A 21,458-nucleotide genomic window follows, 5' to 3' on the forward strand; every position below is an offset into this window, starting at 1 on the left:
CCATTCCCACCACCCTTCTGAGTAATACCCCTCCCCACCTTCTCACTATATAGAAGGGTCTGGAAACTTCTGTTTCAGTGTATCTGAAGAAGTGTGCATGCACACGAAAGCTCATACCAAGAACTAACTTAGTTGGTCTTTAAGGTGCTACTGGAAGGAATATTTTTTTTGTTTTGACTATGGCAGACCAACACGGCTACCTATCTGTTCAAAAACATAGTCATTCCGTTTTTCCATTGTCCATTTATCCTTTTCTTTCCATCCTGATGCAATAACGAGCATATCAGCTAAGATCATCATTTTATCCCAATCTTGCTCTTTTCTTTCTATTTAACCATTCCCCAGTATTCCTGAGATAAGCATCTCTCTATTGATTTCTATCTCAACCTGAAATACATCAGAAATAACCTTTATAATCTTTTGCCAATATTCCTTTACACAAATACACTATCACCACGTATGTTCATATACCCCTAACTCTTGACTGCACTCAAACAGAAGTGATCTTCAGTAGGTAGAGCAGCTGGGGTCTGGAGCCTGGGATTCTGAGCTGTTATTTCTGGATTTGCAGGGTCAAGAAAAGGGAGGTGTGTGTGTGTGTGTGTGTGTGTGTGTGTGTGTGTGTTTCTCAAACGTAGCTTTCTCTCCAGCTGTCGTTGGACTACAACTCCCATCTTCCCTAGCTGCAGCGAGGCTCCTCACGGGGTCTCTGCCATGGGAGCATATTCACACAATGCTTTTCCAGCTGCACTGGCTCCCAGTGGAGTACAGGGTCTGATTTAAGGTGCTGGTTTTGACCTTTAAGCCCTTCACGGCCTAGGACCCTCGTACCTACGGGACCGCCTCTCCTGGTATGCCCCACGGAGGATGTTAAGGTCCATAACTAGCAACACCCTAGGCTGTGATGAGGCTGCATTTTACTATTTTATTGTTTCAATATTTTAATGTTGTATTTTAATCTTGTTTTTAAGTTGTATTCATTATTATTGCTTGTTAGCCGCCCTGAGCCCAGCCTTACCTGGGGAGGGCGGGGTATAAATAAAAATTATTATTATTAGCTAACAGGTCAGGGATGATGGGAGTTGTAGTCCAACAACTGGGACCTAAATTTGAGAAAAACGCTGGTGTTTATGTTTGCTGCTGCTGGACTCTGGGCCAATGGGGGAGATGGTTTGGTGGATTTCGTCCCAGAGTGCCCTTCTTCCCTCCTTACAGAGGACTCTCGCTGCATGGTGTGTGACGCCCCCGGGGAGTTGCGCGACCTACTCTTCTGCACTAGCTGTGGCCTGCACTACCACGGCGCATGCTTGGAGATCACGGTGACGCCACGCAAGCGCTCGGGCTGGCAATGTCACGAATGCAAAGTTTGCCAAACCTGCAGGTGAGTGTGAAAAAGCCCCTCGGAGGCGGGGATGGGAGGGGGGAGACCCCCGTTGAACACCCCAGAAAGGCCTGTTGCCAGGGATGCTACGATTCACTGGTCGCCTGTGGCGTCTCTCCTTTGCAGGCTGTCTGGGGAGGACAGCAGGATGCTCGTGTGTGAAGCTTGCGAGAAATGCTACCACACCTATTGCTTGAAGCCAGCCATCGAGAGCCTTCCCACCGACTCCTGGAAGTGCAAAGTAAGTCCCTGCGCACGAGTCTGAGCTGAAAAACCAAAAACTCAGTGTTGAGGTAACCCAAATTGCCCTTTGCAAAAAGAGAGTGAGTTCTGCAATCTCTTCAGTATTAAGGGAATGGGCATATACAGTGGTACCTTGTGTTACATACGCTTCAGGTTACAGACTCCACTAACCCAGAAATAGTACCTCAGCTTAAGAACTTTGCTTCAGGATGAGAACAGAAATCGTGCAGCAGCGGCAGCGGGAGGCCCCATTAGCTAAAGTGGTGCTTCAGGTTAAGAATAGTTTCAGGTTAAGAACAGATGTCCAAAACGAATTAAGTTCTTAACCTGAGGTACCACTATATTTGCTTTAAAGTCATACCTCATGTTACACGTGCTTCATGTTACGTTTTTCAGGTTGTGTCCTGTGGCGACCCGGAAGTACCAGAAAGAGTTACTTCCGGGTTTCGCTGCTCGTGCATGCGCAGTAGCCCTAAATTGCGCTTTGCGCATGCACACAAGCCCCAAATCACGCTGCGCACCTGCGCAGATACGGCGCTTCAGATTGGGGGTTTTTCATGTTGCGAATAGGCCTCTGGAATGGATCCCGTTCGCAACCAGAGGTACCACTGTACTCTGTTTCCAACAGACATGGGGTGAGGGGAAGTTGCCAACCAAAGGCCAGTTGAAATGCTATTCAGCCTCCCCTCTGTTTTTGAGGCATCCGTTACCTAGGGACTTGCCTTTTTTCATGGCACTAGATTCTGTACTGATGTGACTCTTGGAACAGAATGCCCATAGCCCTGCCCGCCCGCAAGGAATCCTCCACCACTTGCATTCACATAGAGATACAGCAGTACCTCAGGTTACATACGCTTCAGGTTACAGACTCCGCTAACCCAGAAATAGTGCTTCAGGTTTAAACTTTACCTCAGGATGAGAACAGAAATTGTGTTCTGGCGGCGCGGCGGCAGCAGGAGGCCCCATTAGCTAAAGTGGTGCTTCAGGTTAAGAACAGTTTCAGGTTAAGAACGGACCTCCGGAACAAATTAAGTACTTAACCCGAGGTACCACTGTACCAAGGTACCACTGTATTCTGGAAGAAGTCAAATGCCAGCCTTGGGCATTTCTTTCCCCATTTCTTCTTCTGTGTTCCTCACTAGTTATGGCAGCCACAATTCAACATTGGCCTTCAGAGAACTAAACAAAACCTTGGTGATTTTCTCTGAACCAACCTAATATTTTTTATACCGCTGTGACCAAGTCCAGGGCCTCTTAGTTTCTATGAATTGTTAGCATTCAACACATACAAACAAAACAAAAACAATTGCTAACAGTACAACCCTAAGTAGATTTGCTCAGGTACTAGTCCCACAGTGTTCAGTGTTCAATGTTTAAGGTTGCAGGCAAAGTTTGGAAGCTGGTTGATAATAACTTCAGGTTACTCGTTACTCCAGAGACCGCTCACCTGTGGCCCTGCAGATGTTTAGGATTCCAGCTCCTATCAGACTTAAGCAGTCTGGTCAGGGATGATGAGCATTGTATTCTAACAACATCTGGAGGTGCACAGCTTAACCACCCCTGATTTATCTGCTTTAAACCCATATCATGCTCTGGTAAGGCTATGAGGAGACTGGTAGCACCCCATTCCTGCTTTTTAAATAACCACAGTTATTCAGTTGCGTCTGAAAAGGACAAACCGTGGTTAACGTTAACCATGATTGATTGAAACGAGCTAGGATCAAACCATCTGGCATCACAGATTGTAGTTTCAACTAACCACAGTTACTGTAGCGGTAAACTCTGGTTATTTCAAACCACCCAGCCCTGCGTCTCACCCCCGCTCTTTCCAGCTTTTCCAGTTTAGTGTCTGCAGTCTTGGGGCAAGCAGGTAAGATTTTGGCAGTGTCGGAAAGACCCTCGGCTGCCTTTCCTCTCTCCTGAGTGCCCATCTCTCTTCCTCCAGAGCTGCCGTGTTTGTTCTGACTGTGGCTTCCGCCCTTCTGCCCTGGATCCTAGCAGCCAGTGGTACGAGAACTACTCTCTCTGTGAAGGATGTCAAGAGCAACGTCGCAAGAGTGCAAGTAGCACGGAGGCCGTACAGCACAGCCAGGAGTGAGTAGCTTAGGTTGGGGAAATAATAATGGGTGTCCCAGCTCACAGTGTAGGCTGGGGTATCCCCCGAAATCGCTGATGTTAAGCATGACTGTAGTAGGTAGGTAAAGGTAAAGGGACCCCTGGCCATTAGGTCCAGTCGTGGCCGACTCTGGGGTTGCGGCGCTCATCTCACTTTACTGGCCGAGGGAGCCGGCGTACAGCTTCCGGGTCATGTGGCCAGCATGACTAAGCCGCTTCTGGCGAACCAGAGCAGCGCACGGAAACGCCGTTTACCTTCCCGCCAGAGTGGTACCTATTGATCTACTTGCACATGACGTCCTTTCGAACTGCTAGGTTGGCAGGAGCAGGGACCGAGCCACGGGAGCTCACCCCGTCGAGGGGATTCGAACTGCCGACCTTTTGATTGGCAAGTCCTAGGCTCTGTGGTTTAACCCACAGCACCACCCGAGTCCCTCTGACTGTAGTGGGACTCAGTGGCAAATGGGAGGTCTCAGGCTCGCACATTGCCTCTGCCCCAAAACTCATCAGGGGGCCTTGGGGAAGCCACTGCCTCCCACCCCTGCAATTTTCACAATTGCTTACCTCTCAGGGTTGTTGTAGAGATTATTGAACACTTCTTAAATTCTAAGGATAGCAACTTCTGGTCTCAACTGGCCTTTTTCTTTTCAACGAACCAGGCAAACTGCTCCAGCCAGCAGCAGCAGCAGCCTCATCACAGCAGATAAGCCAGTGCCCCCCAAACCACTGGAGGAAGCTTGTGCAGCCAGCAAGGAGCAAGCAGAAAGCAGCTGCAGCAGCCCGGTCAGTTTGCACCAAGAAGAGCAGGTGCCTTTGGGTTGTGATGAGAAACCGACTGGTGAGTTGATCTTTGCTTACACACACACACACACACACACACACACACACACACCATTGCGTTTTGTTAGAAGATTGTGGGGTTTTGGTTTTGCCCAATGATCAACAGCGGATACTGTCTTAGCAAGGGGAGAAATATCTGTGCATACCTTCCATAACTTGTAGCTCAACTTGTGAGCTGTCTTGTCCACACTTTTATCATGAACGCCAGTTGCATTTTACAGCTGTTGGCAAGCACCCTAAAACAACAGAGAGTCTTGTGGCAACTTAAAATAGAGTTGGAATCAGGCTTGTGGGATACAATTTCTTTTTATTAGGACCCTAATAGATATAATCATAAGCATAATCATAAATATCAACAGCAAAATATTTACCGTATTTTTCGCTCTATAGCACGCACCCGACCATAACACGCACGTAGTTTTTAGAGGAGGAAAATCCGTAGGCATGCCACCCATAGGCATTCCCTCCATAGCACGCACAGACATTTCCCCTTACTTTTTAGGAGGAAAAAAGTGAGTGTTGTGGTGCAAAAAATATGGTATATGCCACCCATCTGAAAGGGTTGCCCCAGCCACTCTGGGTGGCTCCCAACAATAATAATAATAAAACACGATAAAACATCAAACAGTAAAAACTTCCCTAAACAGGGTTGCCTTCAGATGTCTTCTAAAAGTCAGATAGTTGCTTATTTCCTTGACATCTGATGGGAGGGTGTTCCACAGGGTGGGCACCACTACGGAGAAGGCCCTCTACCTGGTTCCCTGTAACCTGACATCTCGCAATAAGCGAACCACCAAGAGGCCTTCAGAGCTGGATCTCAGCATCCAGACTGGATGATGGGGGTGGAGACGCACCTTCAGCCATCCAGCAGCCAGAGCCTGGTGGAAATGAAGGAATGAGAGAATTCTGAGCCCGGGACTTGGTTTGAGCACCAGAACTGAGCTAGCTGTCTTTTTGCGCACAAATCTGCTCCCAGTTACTGCAAGTGTTCTTAGTTTCTGCAGTGGAACTAAAAAGGGGGGGTGAGGGTACGTCACGGAGCGGATTTGAACTTGTTTGCAAGGACCGTTTGAACGAGCTGTCCCCTTGTGTCTTTTCCAGAAGCAGACAAGCCGTTAGAGCTGTCCGATGTTGATCCGGAAGCCCCTGCAGGGCAGGAGCAGATGGAAGTAGAGACGCCATTAGAGCCTGAGAAGGCCCCCTCTCCGCCACCCCCTCCCCCAGTGCCACCAGGTGAACTAAAATAGTGTTGCCGTATTTCAAACAGTGGAAATCCGGACAGAAAAGTTGTTGAGCTATTTTTTTTTTTGGGCAAAGTTGTTGAGCTTTGAGGGGTGGGACACAGTTGTTGAACTTCTATTGGTTTTGCCCTAAGCTGTGCTTTTTGGGCGAAAACACAAAGGAAAATAGAAGCTATTTTTGAGCAAAAATTGGTAAAAAAAACGACACTGCCGACATGGATTTTCCTGGATGCTCGTCCAGTTTCCACCCAGACACTGTTGCCGATTGCGGTATTTCGGATTTGTCCAGGAAATACCAGACATATGGCAACCCTAGCTAAAGGGCCATAGCCATAAAGCAGGTTGTGTATCAAGTCTCGTCTGTATGCGCACACATACCTCAACATTGTGTTGTCAAAGTCAGCAGTGTAGATATTGCTGCACCCCACAGTCCAGTTGTACAACATTGAGCTGTATGTGTTAGGACTGGTGCATAATTCTTTTTTTAAAAAAAAAAATCAATTTCTTTTAAAATACAATCAGAACAAATCTCACATATCGATTGGCTTCCCATCCATTCTTCCATGGTGTTCCTTTAGTCCCTTATAAAGCTGCCATGTTACTTACATTTTATCCATTATATAGTTAATTCTAAATTATTAAACTACAAATTCTCATTGGTGCCATAATTCAAATCCTTTTTAACATAACCAAATTGTGGTTTTAACATAACCACGATTAAAAATAATAATAATAATAATCACAAAATACTTTCATTCTTCAAGAATTATTTTTCTCATTTTGTTCTCTTAATTCTCACGGTTTGTGTAGCTATCTAAACATGTTCATCATCTTCACAAACCAGGGACTTTTTTATCTTTCCATTTTTGCACATTGACTATTCTTGCCATCGCCACAGCTCACATGAACAGATTAAACAGTTCCTCCGAAAGCTCTAGTCCAGTTAATACCTAACAGAAAGGCCTCAGGTTTCTTTGGAATAATCGCTTTAAATGTTTTTTCTAAAAAACTTATTACAGTCATACCTTGGAAGTTGAATGGAAGTCCATTCGACTTCCAAAATGTTCGGAAACCAAAGCACGGCTTCTGATTGGCTGCAGGAATAGTTTGCAAACCGGAACAGTCACTTCCGGGTTTGCGGTGTTTGGGAGCCAAAACATTAGAGAACTAAGCTGTTTGAAAACCAAGGTACGACGGTATAAATCATTTCCCAATAGCCTTTTGCCTTTCTTTTTTTAAAATATATCTTTATTAATTTAAAATAAATACATTTATAAAAAAAGATGTACATACAAGTACTGTAAACAAACATACAATCAAACAAACAGATAACAAAAATCAAACAAACCACCACACTATAAGATATAAGAAGATTAATATAATTATCATCATATGTATTCCTAGTATTGAACACAATTATAAAATTTATAGAAAAGAAATTTAAAACTGACTTCCAATTAATCTCATTCATTAATTTCTAAGGCTAAAGGACTGGTGCACGATTCTGATCTTGTTCGTCTTTGCTTAGGCTGAGGAACGCTGCTTCGCTTTTCCTATGTCTGGGAATGGCTCTTTCCTGCCAAAGGCTTATATGTCTCCCCTCCTGCTCCCTTGCTCTCCCCTTACAGATCCAGCCTCACCCTCCCACCCCGAGGAGCCCCCGCTCGGTGCCAAAGAGCATCCTGCTTTTGAGTTGCCGCCCGCAGAGCCAGAACCCACAGAGAGCCATACTGAGGTGGCACCCCCAGCCCCGGAAGGGCAGGCCTCTCCAGCGAGCCCTCGGCCTGGCTCACTCAAAGCTGCTTCCCCCCAAGCCGCCGAGGAGGGAGAAGCCCATGAGGAGCCCATGGACACGGGGGTCGAGGGCCTGGCGCCAGACAGCCCCGCCGGCGGCCGAGTACAGCCTAGCCAAGAGGACGAAGAGGACGAGGAGGAAGAAGAGGACGAGGAGGCCGGAGGGGCAGCTCCGGCGCCCAAGATGGAGCTGGAGGAGAGATTATCCCCTCCGCTGAGCGAGGCAGAGGCTCCGGACGAGGACGGGCCTGCTGCGTTGGGGCCTGAGCCCCCCGAGGAGACCCTCGGCTTTGCCCGCGAACCCAAGCGCTCCCCTTCGCCCGTGGAGGCGGAGTTGCTGGGGGGCACCCCGATGGAGGCCTACGGGGCTGGCCACCCGCAGGAGGGAGGGGCGAGCGGGGAGGAGGAGGCCGGGCCGGCGCCGGCGCCCTTGAGGCCCCACCACTTGGTGAAGTCGGATATCGTGAACGAGATCTCGAACCTAAGCCAAGGCGACGCCAGCAGCTTCCCGGGCTCGGAGCTCCAGTTCGCCTCGCCGTACCACGAAGGCGGCGGCTCCATGTCCCTGGAGATGGCCGGCCTGACCTCCACAGACGTCAGCCTCCAGAGGGACGACGGGGCCTCCTTGCCGCCGGGCGAGATGGACGACTCCTTGCCGTTTGACATGAAAGGGGAGTGTGAGAAGGGGCGGCGGCGGAGCTCCCCGGCCCGTTCCCGCGTCAAGCAGGTAACCCGAAGGCCTGTTGTCTCCTTCCTTCCCCTCTGAGTAGCCCCCCCGTCCCTGTCAGAGGCGGGGAGTACCAGAACAAATGGGCGGCCATGTTGTTTGAATGTTCCCCGGTGTGTGCATCTATGTTCCCCCCCTCTCTCTGTCATTTTATTTTTGACCCTCTCTCTCACTCTGTTTCCTTCTGGTCGTAGGGTCGCAGCAGCAGTTTTCCCGGGAGGAGACGGCCTCGGGGAGGGTCCCACACAGGCCGAGGGCGGGGCCGATCACGGTTGAAATCCACCACTTCTTCCATCGAGACATTGGCGGTAGGGGCAGCTTTAGCAGGCAGGAGAACGCTGGGGGAGCGGGAGGGGAGGGGCTCGAGTGGTTTGCCCTCCTCCCCAGGGCAAGAGAAGCCATAGCGGCGGTACGTAGGGAAGCCGGCCTCTAGGGCTGGGCGATATATCAATATCATCATCCAAATCCAGTTTGAAGTCCATATCGAGACATCGTTTTCATCATTTTAGACCTGGCGATATATCACAAATCACGATGTGTGTTAGGGCTGGGTGAGAATAGCGTTCAAAACTGGTTTGAAGTCCACATTGTGATACTGGTTTCATAATTTTTGACCTGGCAGTGTATCGTGAATTTCGCATGTGCGTTTGTGTGCTATTAAAAATCACGATGTGGGAAAAACCACAAAGCCAGCCATAGCTCCATCCTTATTTCAGACATTGTGATATATCAGTATATCACAATGTTTAGCTGGTGATATATTGCAGTGTCGAAAACCAGGCCCTGCTGTTCGCCTCTACATAGTTCCATCCTTATTTCAGATATTGTGATATAGCAATATATCACAATTGTTTAGCTGGTGATATATTGCAATGCTGGAAACCAGATATCGCCCAGTCCTATTGGCCTCCCCAAAGGCGGCGTTTCAGGCAGCGGATAGCCCCCCCCCCCAGTTTGGATAGATGCGTGGTTCTGGTCTCAAGACGAGAGCACCCCCTTTCCTGCAGCTCCCAGTTAGTGCACCTTGGCTGGGGCCGTATCCTTATCCATAGTGTTTGGAGGCAGTGGGTCCGACCTTCCCCTCCCCTCCCTTTCATTTGAATGGATTGTCGAATCGTTCCCTCACGACGTAGGCTTGCCATATTCTATCAGTGATGGGGCTTCTCTCCCTTTAAGTGCTTCAAAGCGGGGCATTGTTCAGCAGATGTAGTTTTCCCTCTTGCCGCGACGCTGAGAAGCTGCACCTGTGGAATCTCTGCCTTCCTCTGTGCTCTTAAAAGGGTAGGAATTCTGTCCCTTTTGGAGCATGGTCGACCTACCAGGAATTATTAGCCAGTGGGGATATTTGTGGGTGGTGGGGCATATAAACGGGAGGGCTGGGGGATATACACAGAATCTGGCAAGGGGACTGTAGGCCTTCTCCCCTGCAGCACGGGCAGCGGCTCAAGGGTGTAGCTGGTAGGCTGAGGAGACTGTAGCTTTGTGCGTCTGCATTTCCCCCTCTTGTGTGTCGGGAGCAGCGAAAGACGGCAGTTTCACCTCGTCCCTTTGCTCCCTTCCCTTCCAAGCTCGCTGATATCGACAGCTCCCCGAGCAAGGAGGATGACGACGACGACGACGACACGATGCAGAACACGGTGGTGCTCTTCTCCAACACGGACAAGTTTGTGCTGATGCAGGTGGGTACAGACACGAGGGCGGCAAACGTCTGACGGTTTTCTGATTGTACCAATTTCAATGGATGTGAGCGGTGAGTTTCTCCTGGAGCAGCTAGTCGGGGCTTGCAAAGAGCGTAGACTTTGGGCTTTCCCACAGCCAGGTGCGTCTGTTGACTGGTTCCTAGCCGCCCCAAGAGGATAACAGTTTGCCTTTCTAGCTGAAACTCTGGCTCCTTCTAATAAGAAGCCCCACAGACAGCTGTAGCTCAAGGATGGGGCACAGTGGGTGTTGTTGAACTCCAACACCCATCACCCCAAATGTTTGGTTGGAGTCAAGCGAGATCTGGGGGTTGCCCAGCCTAGCTGTAGCTGGTAGCACCCAGCTGAAGTCAACAATGAGTACATCTTTGAAACCTAGATTTCACCTAGTATGGATAGGCCTTGAACTTGCTTATTGCTGAAGTCCTGTGGCTCAGGTGTGTTACACCTTTTGCCAAGATTCCTTTTGGTGGATAGCTGGCCTCCCCATTCCCTGTTTCATTGCTGCGAACAATAAGCTTTATTCCTTTTGCCCCAGCTGGGAGCTTGCAAATTCATTAAAATTATTCAGCCACTTTAAAAGAAAAGGAAAGCTAAGAGTGTTTATAAAGTATCGGTTAGCAGCCTTAGATTATTTCTTTTAGGGAGGGGGGCGAATTATGGTTGCATGTTACCTTGCATCTGTAGAACGGTTGGAATATTTATATTTATATTAAAAAATTGTTGTTTCTCTGGTGCATTGCAAGGCCTTTTTTAACCTGCCTCTCCCTCCTTGACAGGATATGTGTGTGGTGTGTGGGAGCTTTGGCCGTGGTGCTGAGGGCCACCTCCTGGCGTGCTCCCAGTGCTCTCAATGTTACCATCCTTACTGCGTCAACAGCAAGGTAAGGCCTGCTCTGTGTGAGGGAGCACCCCCTCTCCCCATTATTATTTTTAAAATAATGATTCCTCTCTTAAAGGACCCATGGCTTCTCACCGTGCTCAGTTCTTGAGCTAAATATGTCCTGTGTTGCCTGATAATCTGATAATCTAATCTAATAGAGTGTGACACTCCTAATTTAGATGTTAGTGGAATTTGGTGGGCAGAGCCATCTAAGAGGGTTGGCTTTTGTTTCTTTGCTTTCAAGTGGTTGGGGGGGGGTCATTGAATATGTGTGCATAGGGACAACAGTCATGCAGGAATGGGTGTAGGAAGGAAGTAGGAAGCTGAACCTGCAACTGTCCTGATCTATGAACACCCTGTTTACTCTCCTGGGATCTGAAGTGTGTGGAATCTGCAAAGTTTGGTTCCTGACAAGGAAACGGCAAGCTCTTATAGGTTAATTTACACAGGAGGAGTAGTTGTCATTTTGCCCTATGTGGATGGTGCTGTGGTCTAAACCACTGAGCCTCTTGGGCTTGCCAATCAGAAGGTCAATGGTTTGAATCCCTATGACGGGGTGAGCTCCCGTTGCTCTGTCCCAGCTCCTGCCAACCTAGCAGTTCAAAAGCACACCAGTGCAAGTAGATAGATAGGTACCACTGCGGTGGGAAGGTAAACGGCGTTTCCGTGTGCTCTGGCTTCCGTCACAGTTCTCCGTGCACCAGAAGCAGTTTAGTCATGCTGGCCACATGACCTGGAAAGCTGTCTGCGGACAAACGCCGGCTCCCTGGGCCTGAAAGCAAGATGAGCGCCTCAACCCCATAGTTGCCTTTGACTGGACTTAACCGTCCAGCGGTCCTTTACCTTTATCCTATTCTCAGCAACCTTGCCCAGGTAGCAGGCCTGAGAGCGACACTCACGTAGGGGAGGCAGCTGTTCTAAAGAGCCATAGAGGAATCAGGCTTGACGAAGAAGGGTTGTGCACACAACCACAGCTCTCCTCGCATCTCCGTAAGCACTCAGGGCTCCCCCCCTTTTTTAAACATCTTTGTTCCTTCTTCCCCCTTTTTTAAAAAGATTACCAAGGTGATGCTGCTAAAGGGCTGGCGCTGCGTGGAATGCATTGTGTGCGAGGTTTGTGGCAAAGCGTCGGACCCGTCCCGCCTGCTGCTCTGCGATGATTGTGACATCAGCTACCACACGTATTGCCTGGACCCGCCTCTCAACACCGTCCCCAAGGGCGGCTGGAAGTGTAAATGGTGAGAGAGACGACATAAGACTGCTTTCAAGGGGCAGCGCCCTGTGTGCGGCAAAGAAAATCAAGAGAGCGTGGCTCTCTTGTTTTCTACTTCTCATGTCGGAATGAATTCAATTCCCTGTATTTTGGCCATGCTGTTTTTGCTGCGGTTAAACAAATAACAGAAAAGAAGAGGCTCGCCACTGCCGTTTTGGTTTTGAACTCTGATGGTGTATCTAACAAATAATAATCTGACTGAGGGAATTACAGGAACGTGCAGTCCTTTTTTCCTGGGGGGACGCATACCCCTAAACATTTTGTGAATCTAAGTTTGGCCTCTTTGAGGGGCGGTATTTCAGTATGAGTAGGAAAATGAGAGTACCCCTAAACATTTTTTTTAAAGAAAAAAAGCGCTGGGAATGTGACTTATGCTAAGCATAGGTTCTTTGAACAATTTTATATTGTAAGATGTTACACAGCAGATGTGACCTATTGATATCTTTTTTATATATAAACATCTGAAATATTTATTAAACACATTTCACAAAATTTTACAACAATATACAGTGGTGCCTTGGGTTACATACGCTTCAGGTTACAGACTCCGCTAACCCAGAAATAGTACCTCAGGCTAAGAACTTTGCTTCAGGATGAGAACACAAATCGCACAGAGGCAGAGCAGCTGGAAGCCCCATTAGCTAAAGTGGTGCTTCAGGTTAAGAACAGTTTCAGGTTAAGAACAGACCTCCAGAATGAATTAAGTACTTAACCCAAGGTACCACTGTTCTATATTACAATTAATATCTCGTCCCGTAGAATTTTTTTTTTTTTTAAAGAATACACTGGTTTTGTATTGGCTGCACTCGGTTGCAGTTCATGTGCTGGCACTTATCCGTAGATCCCTAAATGGCATAGAGCCAAGATATTGGAAGGATGGCCTCTTTCCGAATGACCCTTCCCATAGATTGAGATCATCTTCTGAGGCCCTGCTGCATTCCTCACTGCTAAAAGGTTCGGTTGGTGGGAACGCGAAATGCAGCCTTTTCTGTGGTTGCACCCAGGCTATGGAAATCCCTCCCAAAGCTGGTTAGGCTGGCCCTATCCCGGAAGACTTACAAGCAGGCAGCAAAAAGACACTTGTTATCCTGCTTTGTTTTTAATCATTTTTGGTGTGAGGTTGAAGGTTTAAAACCCCGCTCTTCTTGGTCTTTCAATCCTCTGTTTTACTTTTGTTACCGTTTAAACTAGCTTTGTCCTATTTTCTGCCTCGTTGGCGTTGGTGTCCTTGTTAGAATCGAAAGGTCGTACAGAAACGTATTATTTAATAAATCAAAAGCAGGATGTGCTCTTGCTCAAGGTAGAGTTGAATGTACAGCGGTACCTCGGGTTACATACGCTTCAGGTTTTACAGACTCCGCTAATACAGAAATACCGTAGTACCTCAGGTTAAGAACTTTGCTTCAGGATGAGAACAGAAATCGTGAGATAAAAAGAAAGGACTGTAAATTCTTTCACTATGCAGTGACAGCCACAAGAGTGTTACTGGCCCAAAAATGGAAACAACAGGAAATACTGACAGTGGAAGACTGGAGAATGAAGCTGTTAGACTATGCGGAGTTGGACAAATTGACAGGGAAGATATTTAAGAGACCAAAAGTTCACCGAGGACTGGGGGAAATTTGTGGAATATCTGGAAAATTTAAGTGAGGGACAGATAACGCTAGAGGGATTTAAAGAAGCACTGTGAAAAATTAAGAAGTATTGTCTAAAGGGAATAGAAAGAAAGATATAAATAATGTCAATATAAACCTAAGGAATGCGTAATTTAAATAATGACTATGGATGATTTACGGAAAAGCTGAAGGAAGTCCAGAAAAAGAAGAATTTGTGAAAAATTCGATGTGAAATTAATACGTGTTTTTGTTTTTGTTGTAAACCAATAAAAATTATTATATAAAAAAAAAAGAGAACAAAAATCGTGCTCTGGTGGTGCAGCGGCAGCAGGAGGTCCCATTAGCTAAAGTGGTGCTTCAGGTTAAGAACAGTTTCAGGTTAAGAACAGTTTCAGTTTCAGGTTCCTAGGGCATCTGCGTTGTTTTGGGTTCGGGGCGGGGGGGATAGATTGGATCGCAGAATCGGTGTTGATTCCTTGCCCCCACCCCTCTTTGACAGGTGCGTATGCTGCGTGCAGTGTGGAGCAGTCTCTCCTGGCTTCCACTGCGAATGGCAGAACAACTACACCCACTGTGCTCCCTGCGCCAGCCTCGTCACCTGCCCCATCTGCCATGTGAAGTATGTGGAGGACGACCTCTTGATCCAGTGCCAGCACTGTGAGAGGTAAGCCCCAGTTTTCCTTAACCCACCCGGTATTTCACTGTTGGCCGTTGTAATCTTCACGTCAACAGATGCAGGCAACGTTGGATCCCGCCTGTAAGTGGCTGACTCTCCCCCTGTACATTTCCATCTTGCGGGGGGAGAGGGAGGGCAAGGTTTTGAGATGTCGGAGCATTCCCTTCCCCATACTTAATCTGCAAACTCTCTCCCTATGTGCGTTGAAACCCTTTTGTGTGCTTCCCAGGTGGATGCATGCTGTGTGTGACAACCTATTCACGGAGGAAGAAGTTGAACAGGCAGCAGACGAAGGATTTGACTGTACCTCCTGCCAGCCCTATGTGGTCAAGCCCGTTGGTGAGTTCTGGACAGGTGTGAGACCTGCGAACCAAATTCATTTCCGAAAGATGCACCAGCAATTGCAACGGCAAGTCTCATTGCAGAAGCCTGCCCTGGTGTTATTTCCTTGCAGTTTTGAGTGCCAGGGTTTCAGACAGTGATCTTTTTATGCTTCCCACTGGGGCTGGGCGATATATCAGTCAATTGCCCCAAACCAGTTTGAAGTCCGTATTATGATACCGGTTTTCATAGCTTTTGACCTGGCAACATATTGTGAATCCCGATGTGTGTTAGGACTGGGCAATATATCGTCCAAAACCGGTTTCACGTCCATATCGTGATATTGGTTCGTAATTCTTGACCTGGCAACAGAACACGAATCATGCGCTGTGTGCTCCATGCAAAAATCACCATGTGGGGGATAAGCATGAAGCCTTCCAGCGCTGTGGTCTAAACCACTGAGCCTCTTGGGCTTGCTGATCAGAAGGTCAGCGGTTCGAATCCCCGCGATGGGGTGAGCTCCCGTTGCTCTGTCCCTGCTCCTGCCAACCTAGCAGTTTGAAAGCATGTCAAAGTGCAAGTAGATAAATAGGTACCACTGCAGCGGGAAGGTAAATGGCGTTTCCATGCGCTCTGGCTTCTGTCATGGTGTTCCGTTGCACCAGAAGCAGTTTAGTCATTCTGGCCACATTACCCGGTAAGCTGTCTGTGGACAAACACCAGCTCCCTCGGCCTGAAAGTGAAATGAGCGCCGCAACCCCATAGTCTCCTTTGACTGGACTTAACCGTCCAGGGGTCTTTTACCTACATAGTACCACCCTAAACATTGTGATATATCAGTACAGTGGTGCCTCGCAAGACGAAATTAATTTGTTCCGCAAGTTTTTTCTTCTTGCGAGTTTATCGTCTTGTGAAGCACGGTTTCCCATAGGAATGCATTGAAAATCAATCAATGCGTTCCTATGGAAACCGCCTTCAGACCAGGTCCGGGGACAGTCTGTCCCCCGACCTCTTCTGAAGGCTGGGGGGGGGGAGGGCTTTTCTTCCCACCGCCAGCTTTCAGAAGGCTGTTCTGAAGGCTGGCGGTGGGAAGAAAAGCCCTTCTCCCCACCTCCCGCCCCGCAGGCTCCGGGGACAGGAGGGCTTTGCTGCCAACCGCCAGCATTTTAAAAGCCCCCGGGACAGCGGAGACGTCTCCGTTGTCCCGGGGCGATTTTAAAATGCTGACAGGTGGCAGCGAAGCCTCCGTTGTCCCGGGCGATCTTAAAATGCTGGCGGGCGGGGGGGGAGCAAAGACTTTCGCCCACCGCCGGCCTTCAGAAGAGGTCCAGGACCTCTTCTGAAGGCCGGCGGTGGGCGAAAGTCTTTGCTCCCGACGGCCAGCATTTTAAAAGCGGTCCTGGATAGCGGGAAAGCGCAGCGCAATTCCCTGCTATCCCGGACCGCTTTTAAAATGCTGGCAGTGGGGAGCAAAGCCTTTCAGCCCCCGCCGGCCTTCCTGGACCTCTTCTGAAGGCCGGAGGGGGGCGAAAGGCTTTGCTCCCCACCGCCAGCAAGCCCATAGGGAAATTAGTCTTGCGGAACGACACAAAAACAGAAAACTCTTTCGTCTTGCGAGGCGTTCGTCTTGCGGGGCACCACTGTACATTGCAATATATCACGATGGGGAAAACCAGGTATCACCCAGCCCTACTTCCCACAATTCCTCCAGCATAGTGTTGCTGCAAGGAATTGTGGGAAGCTGCCACTCCTAGCTGCTGCCACCTAGTGCTCATTAGTGTGCAGCCACTTCTGCTGTCCACCCTTACAGCTCTCAGGTGACTAAAGCCATCAAGGGGCCCACTAACCCACCAAGGACACTGTGCCAACGGGACCCTCAAATCCTGAGCTGGCTCAGGGGAGGATTCCATGATGTTCAAAATTTGAGATGGCAGCTTAGGTCTACTTCCTTTCTGCATCACTATGCATAATAATAATAATACAGGTTGAGTATTCCTGTGGTTCTATATCCTGAACCACGCCACCCACACAGAAGAGGGATGTGTCGGAATACTTGATTTGCAGGTGTCCAGGAAATCTTTATGGGGAAAACACTTAAGGGGGCATAAAGACCCAAAACATCCCCGTAATCACTGAATGGCAAGGAATGTCGAGAAAGAATAAAATGGACGACAGAGTGTGGGTTGAGGGTATAGAATGGAGAAGCTCGAAGAGGAGGACCATGAAACATAGATATATACAAAGGGAACATAGAACCATCTCTGTGTTTGGATAGGCTGCTTCCTAGTTTAGCAGTTTCCCAGCGTCATGGAAAAGAGAGCTGCCCTAGACAGCAGTTGAGGAAGCCAAGAATTGGATGTGGAATAGTGTAACCCGGGATTGTCAATCTGGTCTCTACCGCCCATTAGTGGTTGTTTCAGGAATCTAGGTGGGCAGTAGGGGGTTCTACGCTACAAGCTGAATCTTCCTTCCATCGAGCACTTGTGGACAGTAAGGAAATTTGACTACCCCTTGTATAACCTGTAGACTTGCCCTCCAAATGTTGGTGTGCAAGAGATTCTCATTGTCAGTTAATGGTAGCTGCTTCTTTTGAAATGGAAATCGGAACAAGTAGATAAGCCATTGCTGCATGAGGACTGCAGCAATATATTTTGGGGTGGGTGGGTGTGAAACAGTGGAAGATACGTGGGGCTGAGGATGGCAGCTGGACGTGGTAGAGAGGTTTGTGGATATTATGGCGCAATGTAATACCACTGAGATTGCTTGGGGCTGAGTGTAGAAAAGATATGGCTGTGTTTCAGGCGCATGGGGAATGCAGGTGAAGGAGCAGATTAAGGGTAAAAGGTTGAGTGAATAAATGATGCACTTTTTTGGGGGGGTTATCCTATTATTATTATTATTTTCAATTTTATACATTTCAATAATTTTACAATCATTTCAGCATTTCAAAGCTCGACTTCCTTCCCCCTCTTTCTGCAGTTCCTTAAATAAATTTCCAACATTTTCTGCATATCCAAATTAACTTAATTTTCTCGTTTATCCATCTACTTTAAGTAGATACCCTTATAAAGAAAGAATTATGCGTCCTAAATGTTGTGGGAAGTACACACAGACACAAAATACTGAATACATACCCTTTCTAACATCCCTTTTTGGGGGTCTCTCTCTCTCTCTATCTCTATTTAAAGTTCCGGTCCCCCCTCCAGAAATTATTCCAGTGAAGATCAAGGAGCCGGGTAAGTTTCTTTCTCATTCGTGCTCTATAATCTCAGGCACTGCACCCAGATACCGTGCTGATCTTATTTCTGAGCCTGGAATAAATGTAGGATCGGGTCCTTCTGAATTACTGCTGTGGGGGGGGGGTCAAAAAAGAAAAAGGGGGTGTATGTAGTGGATGAAAGGAGGGGAAGAAATTAATGGTCAGGCTGGTTCTCTACAAAGATGCACGGTGGCACCATGCTGGTTTGGCCCTGCCTACCAAGTTTCACCCTCTCCCCCACAGAGCCCCAGTATTTTCGCTTTGAAGGCGTCTGGCTGACAGAGACGGGCATGGCGGTGTTGCGGAACTTGTCCTTGTCGCCACTGCACAAGCGCCGGCCGCGCAAGACCCCAACAACGCCAACAACGCCACGGCCACTGGGTGCGCTCAATGGCGAAGGTGTCCTGGATGGGGTTGACCCCTTGGGCCCCGAAGAGAAAAAGGAGGGCGACGTGGAGGGAGACGAGATCCTGAAAGCTGAAGGTTTGTTCCATCCCCACCACCTTCAGGGGAGTGTGGGGTAAAGTATTGTGGAGGGAAGTTCTTAATTGTTTGGTACTTTAGTCTGCCCAGAATGGCTGGGGCAACGCAATGTGAGGCTTCAGGGAATTGGCTTCCTCCCCCTTGGCAGTAGATACGCAGAACAAAGGAAAATGAGTCTTCTTACCAGTTAGAATCTTTAATAACCCCAGCAAGAGACAACAGAACGCAACTCTCTACCATGGCAGTGCTCCCAATTAAGGTCACTCCCCTTTCCGTCCCTATTAATCTACGTCACTCCTACGTCTTGTAACCTGAGTTTGTACCCTCTGTGCTTTCTGTTCTGCCACTTTCTCAGCTCTCCTTGACCTTGGGAAGAGTGGATGAATGCTTTCCAGAGACAGTGAATCTGTTAACTCACTCTCTCTCCCCCAGTGTTTCTTCTGGTAGCTGTTCCCCATCCAGTATTTCCCAGCTTCTGCCTACTGAACTATGCCCCTCTGCAAACCATTGTTCCAAATCTATACCATCCTCCTGCTCCTGGGAAGATGCAGGATTAGGATCAAGAGGAGGGGGTGACTCCCACCATTCTCCCTCAGTGCAGCCCTCCTCAGCACTGTCCCTGACACCCAGTCAGATGAGCGGCAAGCAAGCAAACAACAAAAACAAATATTGTTAATATTAATATTAAAGCTCCAGTATACCTATACTGCGAGGGACGCGGGTGGGGCTGTGGGTTAAACCACAGAGCCTAGGACTTGCTGATCAGAAGGTCGGCGGTTCGAATCCCCACAACGTGGTGAGCTCCTGTTCCTCAGTCCCAGCTCCTGCCAACCTAGCAGTTCAAAAGTACGTCAAAGTGCAAGTAGATAAATAGGTACCGCTCCGTTGGGAAGGTAAATGGTGTTTCCATGCGCTGCTCTGGTTCGCCAGAAGTGGCTTAGTCATGCTGGCCACATGACCCGGAAGCTGTAGGCCGGCTCCTTTGGCCAATAAAGCAAGATGAGCGCCACAACCCCAGAGTCGGCCACGACTGGACCTAATGGTCAAGGGTCCCTTTACCTTTTATACCTATACTGCAGTACTGATTTGGATGACAATATAGTCAGTACTGCCAGCCCTGGCTGGTGATACAAGTTAGAATGCGGTTCTCTGGGGGCTTGGGCTCTAAGGTACTTCCTCGCGAAATGAAGAACGGGCGCTCTCCAAACTGGTGGTTTGGGGGAAGTGGAATCTGGGTCTTATTACTGAGCCACAGTTCCTCCTCTTCCAAACTTGGTAAAAAAAAAACCCCAACATGCTAGATCAATGACTGCTTGTAATCTGTATTACGTAATCTCTTGAGAATGAATATGTTTATATCTTGGTCGTAATCTGGGAGACAGCACAGGTGTCCTGTTCTAGACATTGACTAGTGTGGGAAAGTTGTTGTTGTGATGGAGCGTATATGATGCAGAAGTCTAGGTGATGGTCGTTAATTGTGGGGTAGAAGCAGATTTGGGGTGCCTTTGTAGATCAAGTTGTCCGAAGTCCCGTATTACAAGAAACTGATAGCCCAGAAGTGTTGCTTTTACGGACCTGGGAACTATTTGGGGAGGAATACAGGGGAGAGACACTATCTGGTAACCTTCCACAAACTGTTCCTGGTGTTGGCAAGTTTTGTGTGTGTGTGTGTGTGTGTGTACATGTGCAAATGTATGTGAGAGTTCAGTTAGGTGCCTGTGCACAACATACAAAGGTGCATGCGTGATGCAACAGAAAGGAGGACTGGTGCTCGTGCGGAATCATATTCCATGGGGGAAATTATACTGAGGTTCCTTTTGCTAAGGAATATTGCATTCGCCCATATTCTCATTCCTTGTCCGCCTGCAGTCAGCGTCGAACACATGGAGTGCGAGATCAAATTGGAAGCCCCTGCTACCCCGGAGAGGGAAGCTGCAGCCGAGGCCGATTTGGCGAAGGGTCTTCTGGAAGACTCTGAGGAGGTTAAGAAGCGGAAGCGAAAGCCATATCGTCCAGGTGAGTGTTGTGTGCCTGGGCCAGGCCCTCGGAGGAGAAATGGTCCCTTCTCGTCTTGTTGACTCATCTCTCCTCTGCCCTGGGACAGGTATCGGAGGGTTCATGGTTCGGCAGCGGAAATCCCACACCCGCTTGAAAAAGGGCTCAGCCGCCTTGGCAGAAGCCTCTCGTGAGTCAACAGGAGCTGAGGGGCATCCAGAGGAGGGTAAGGGCATTGCTTGTATATGTTGTTCCCCTGTATTCATTGTGGCGCTGTGGGTTAAACCATAGAGCCTAGGGCTTGCTGATCAGAAGATTGGCGGTTCGAATCCCCGCGATTGGGTGAGCTCCCGTTCCTCGGTCCCAGCTCCTGCCAACCTAGCAGTTCAAAAGCATGTCAAAGTGCAAGTAGATCAATAGGTACCGCTCTGGCAGGAAGGTAAACGGTGTTTCCGTGCGCTGCTCTGGTTCGCCAGAGGCGGCTTAGTCATGCTGGCCACATGACCCGGAAGCTGTACGCCGGCTCCCTCGGCCAATAAAGCGAGATGAGCGCCGCAACCCCAGAGTCGGTCATGACTGGACCTAATGATCAGGGGTCTCTTTACCTTTACCTTTATTCATTGCTTGGGTTGGTACGGGATGTTGTTTCCTATCCTTAGTATCTTAACAGTGGGATATGTCTTTGAAAACAAAACTCTTGCATTTCCATGTATTTCTCAGTCCACAGGCTGAGAATCCCACACCCAAAATTTTGCTATTGAAATGCCGTGCTTTTTGCATCTATTTAATTAGCTGCACCAAGTTTTCAAACATGCAGCTTTTTAGCAAGAGGCTAGGACAAACATAAAATGCTTGGGAAGACAGCATTTTGGCAGCCTTGGGTCCAAGCGGAACATTAGGCCCTGAAGCCCTAT

The 21,458-nt window shown here is 48.4% G+C and overlaps 1 protein-coding gene across 13 annotated transcripts in view; it reads left to right on the forward strand.

The window, feature by feature from the left end:
- Positions 1 to 21,458, forward strand: part of KMT2D (lysine methyltransferase 2D) — a 107,742-nt gene that overhangs the window by 28,624 nt on the left and 57,660 nt on the right. For 12 of the 13 annotated variants that reach the window (XM_081898493.1, XM_081898487.1, XM_081898486.1 and 9 more), the window contains exons 7-22: positions 1,216 to 1,381; positions 1,508 to 1,622; positions 3,570 to 3,718; positions 4,399 to 4,577; positions 5,681 to 5,812; positions 7,449 to 8,341; positions 8,536 to 8,649; positions 9,910 to 10,020; positions 10,818 to 10,922; positions 11,978 to 12,159; positions 14,310 to 14,474; positions 14,716 to 14,825; positions 17,996 to 18,043; positions 18,310 to 18,549; positions 20,419 to 20,565; positions 20,654 to 20,770. In XM_081898493.1, the coding sequence (XP_081754619.1) occupies positions 1,216 to 1,381; positions 1,508 to 1,622; positions 3,570 to 3,718; positions 4,399 to 4,577; positions 5,681 to 5,812; positions 7,449 to 8,341; positions 8,536 to 8,649; positions 9,910 to 10,020; positions 10,818 to 10,922; positions 11,978 to 12,159; positions 14,310 to 14,474; positions 14,716 to 14,825; positions 17,996 to 18,043; positions 18,310 to 18,549; positions 20,419 to 20,565; positions 20,654 to 20,770 (2,973 nt within the window). The remainder of the gene's footprint in view (positions 1 to 1,215; positions 1,382 to 1,507; positions 1,623 to 3,569; positions 3,719 to 4,398; positions 4,578 to 5,680; positions 5,813 to 7,448; positions 8,342 to 8,535; positions 8,650 to 9,909; positions 10,021 to 10,817; positions 10,923 to 11,977; positions 12,160 to 14,309; positions 14,475 to 14,715; positions 14,826 to 17,995; positions 18,044 to 18,309; positions 18,550 to 20,418; positions 20,566 to 20,653; positions 20,771 to 21,458) is intronic. The other variant, XM_081898484.1, reaches the window with a different exon arrangement.

This window comes from Podarcis melisellensis (assembly GCF_964234715.1).
Source record: "Podarcis melisellensis genome assembly, chromosome: 2".
In the NCBI taxonomy this organism is placed as follows: Eukaryota; Metazoa; Chordata; class Lepidosauria; order Squamata; family Lacertidae; genus Podarcis; species Podarcis melisellensis.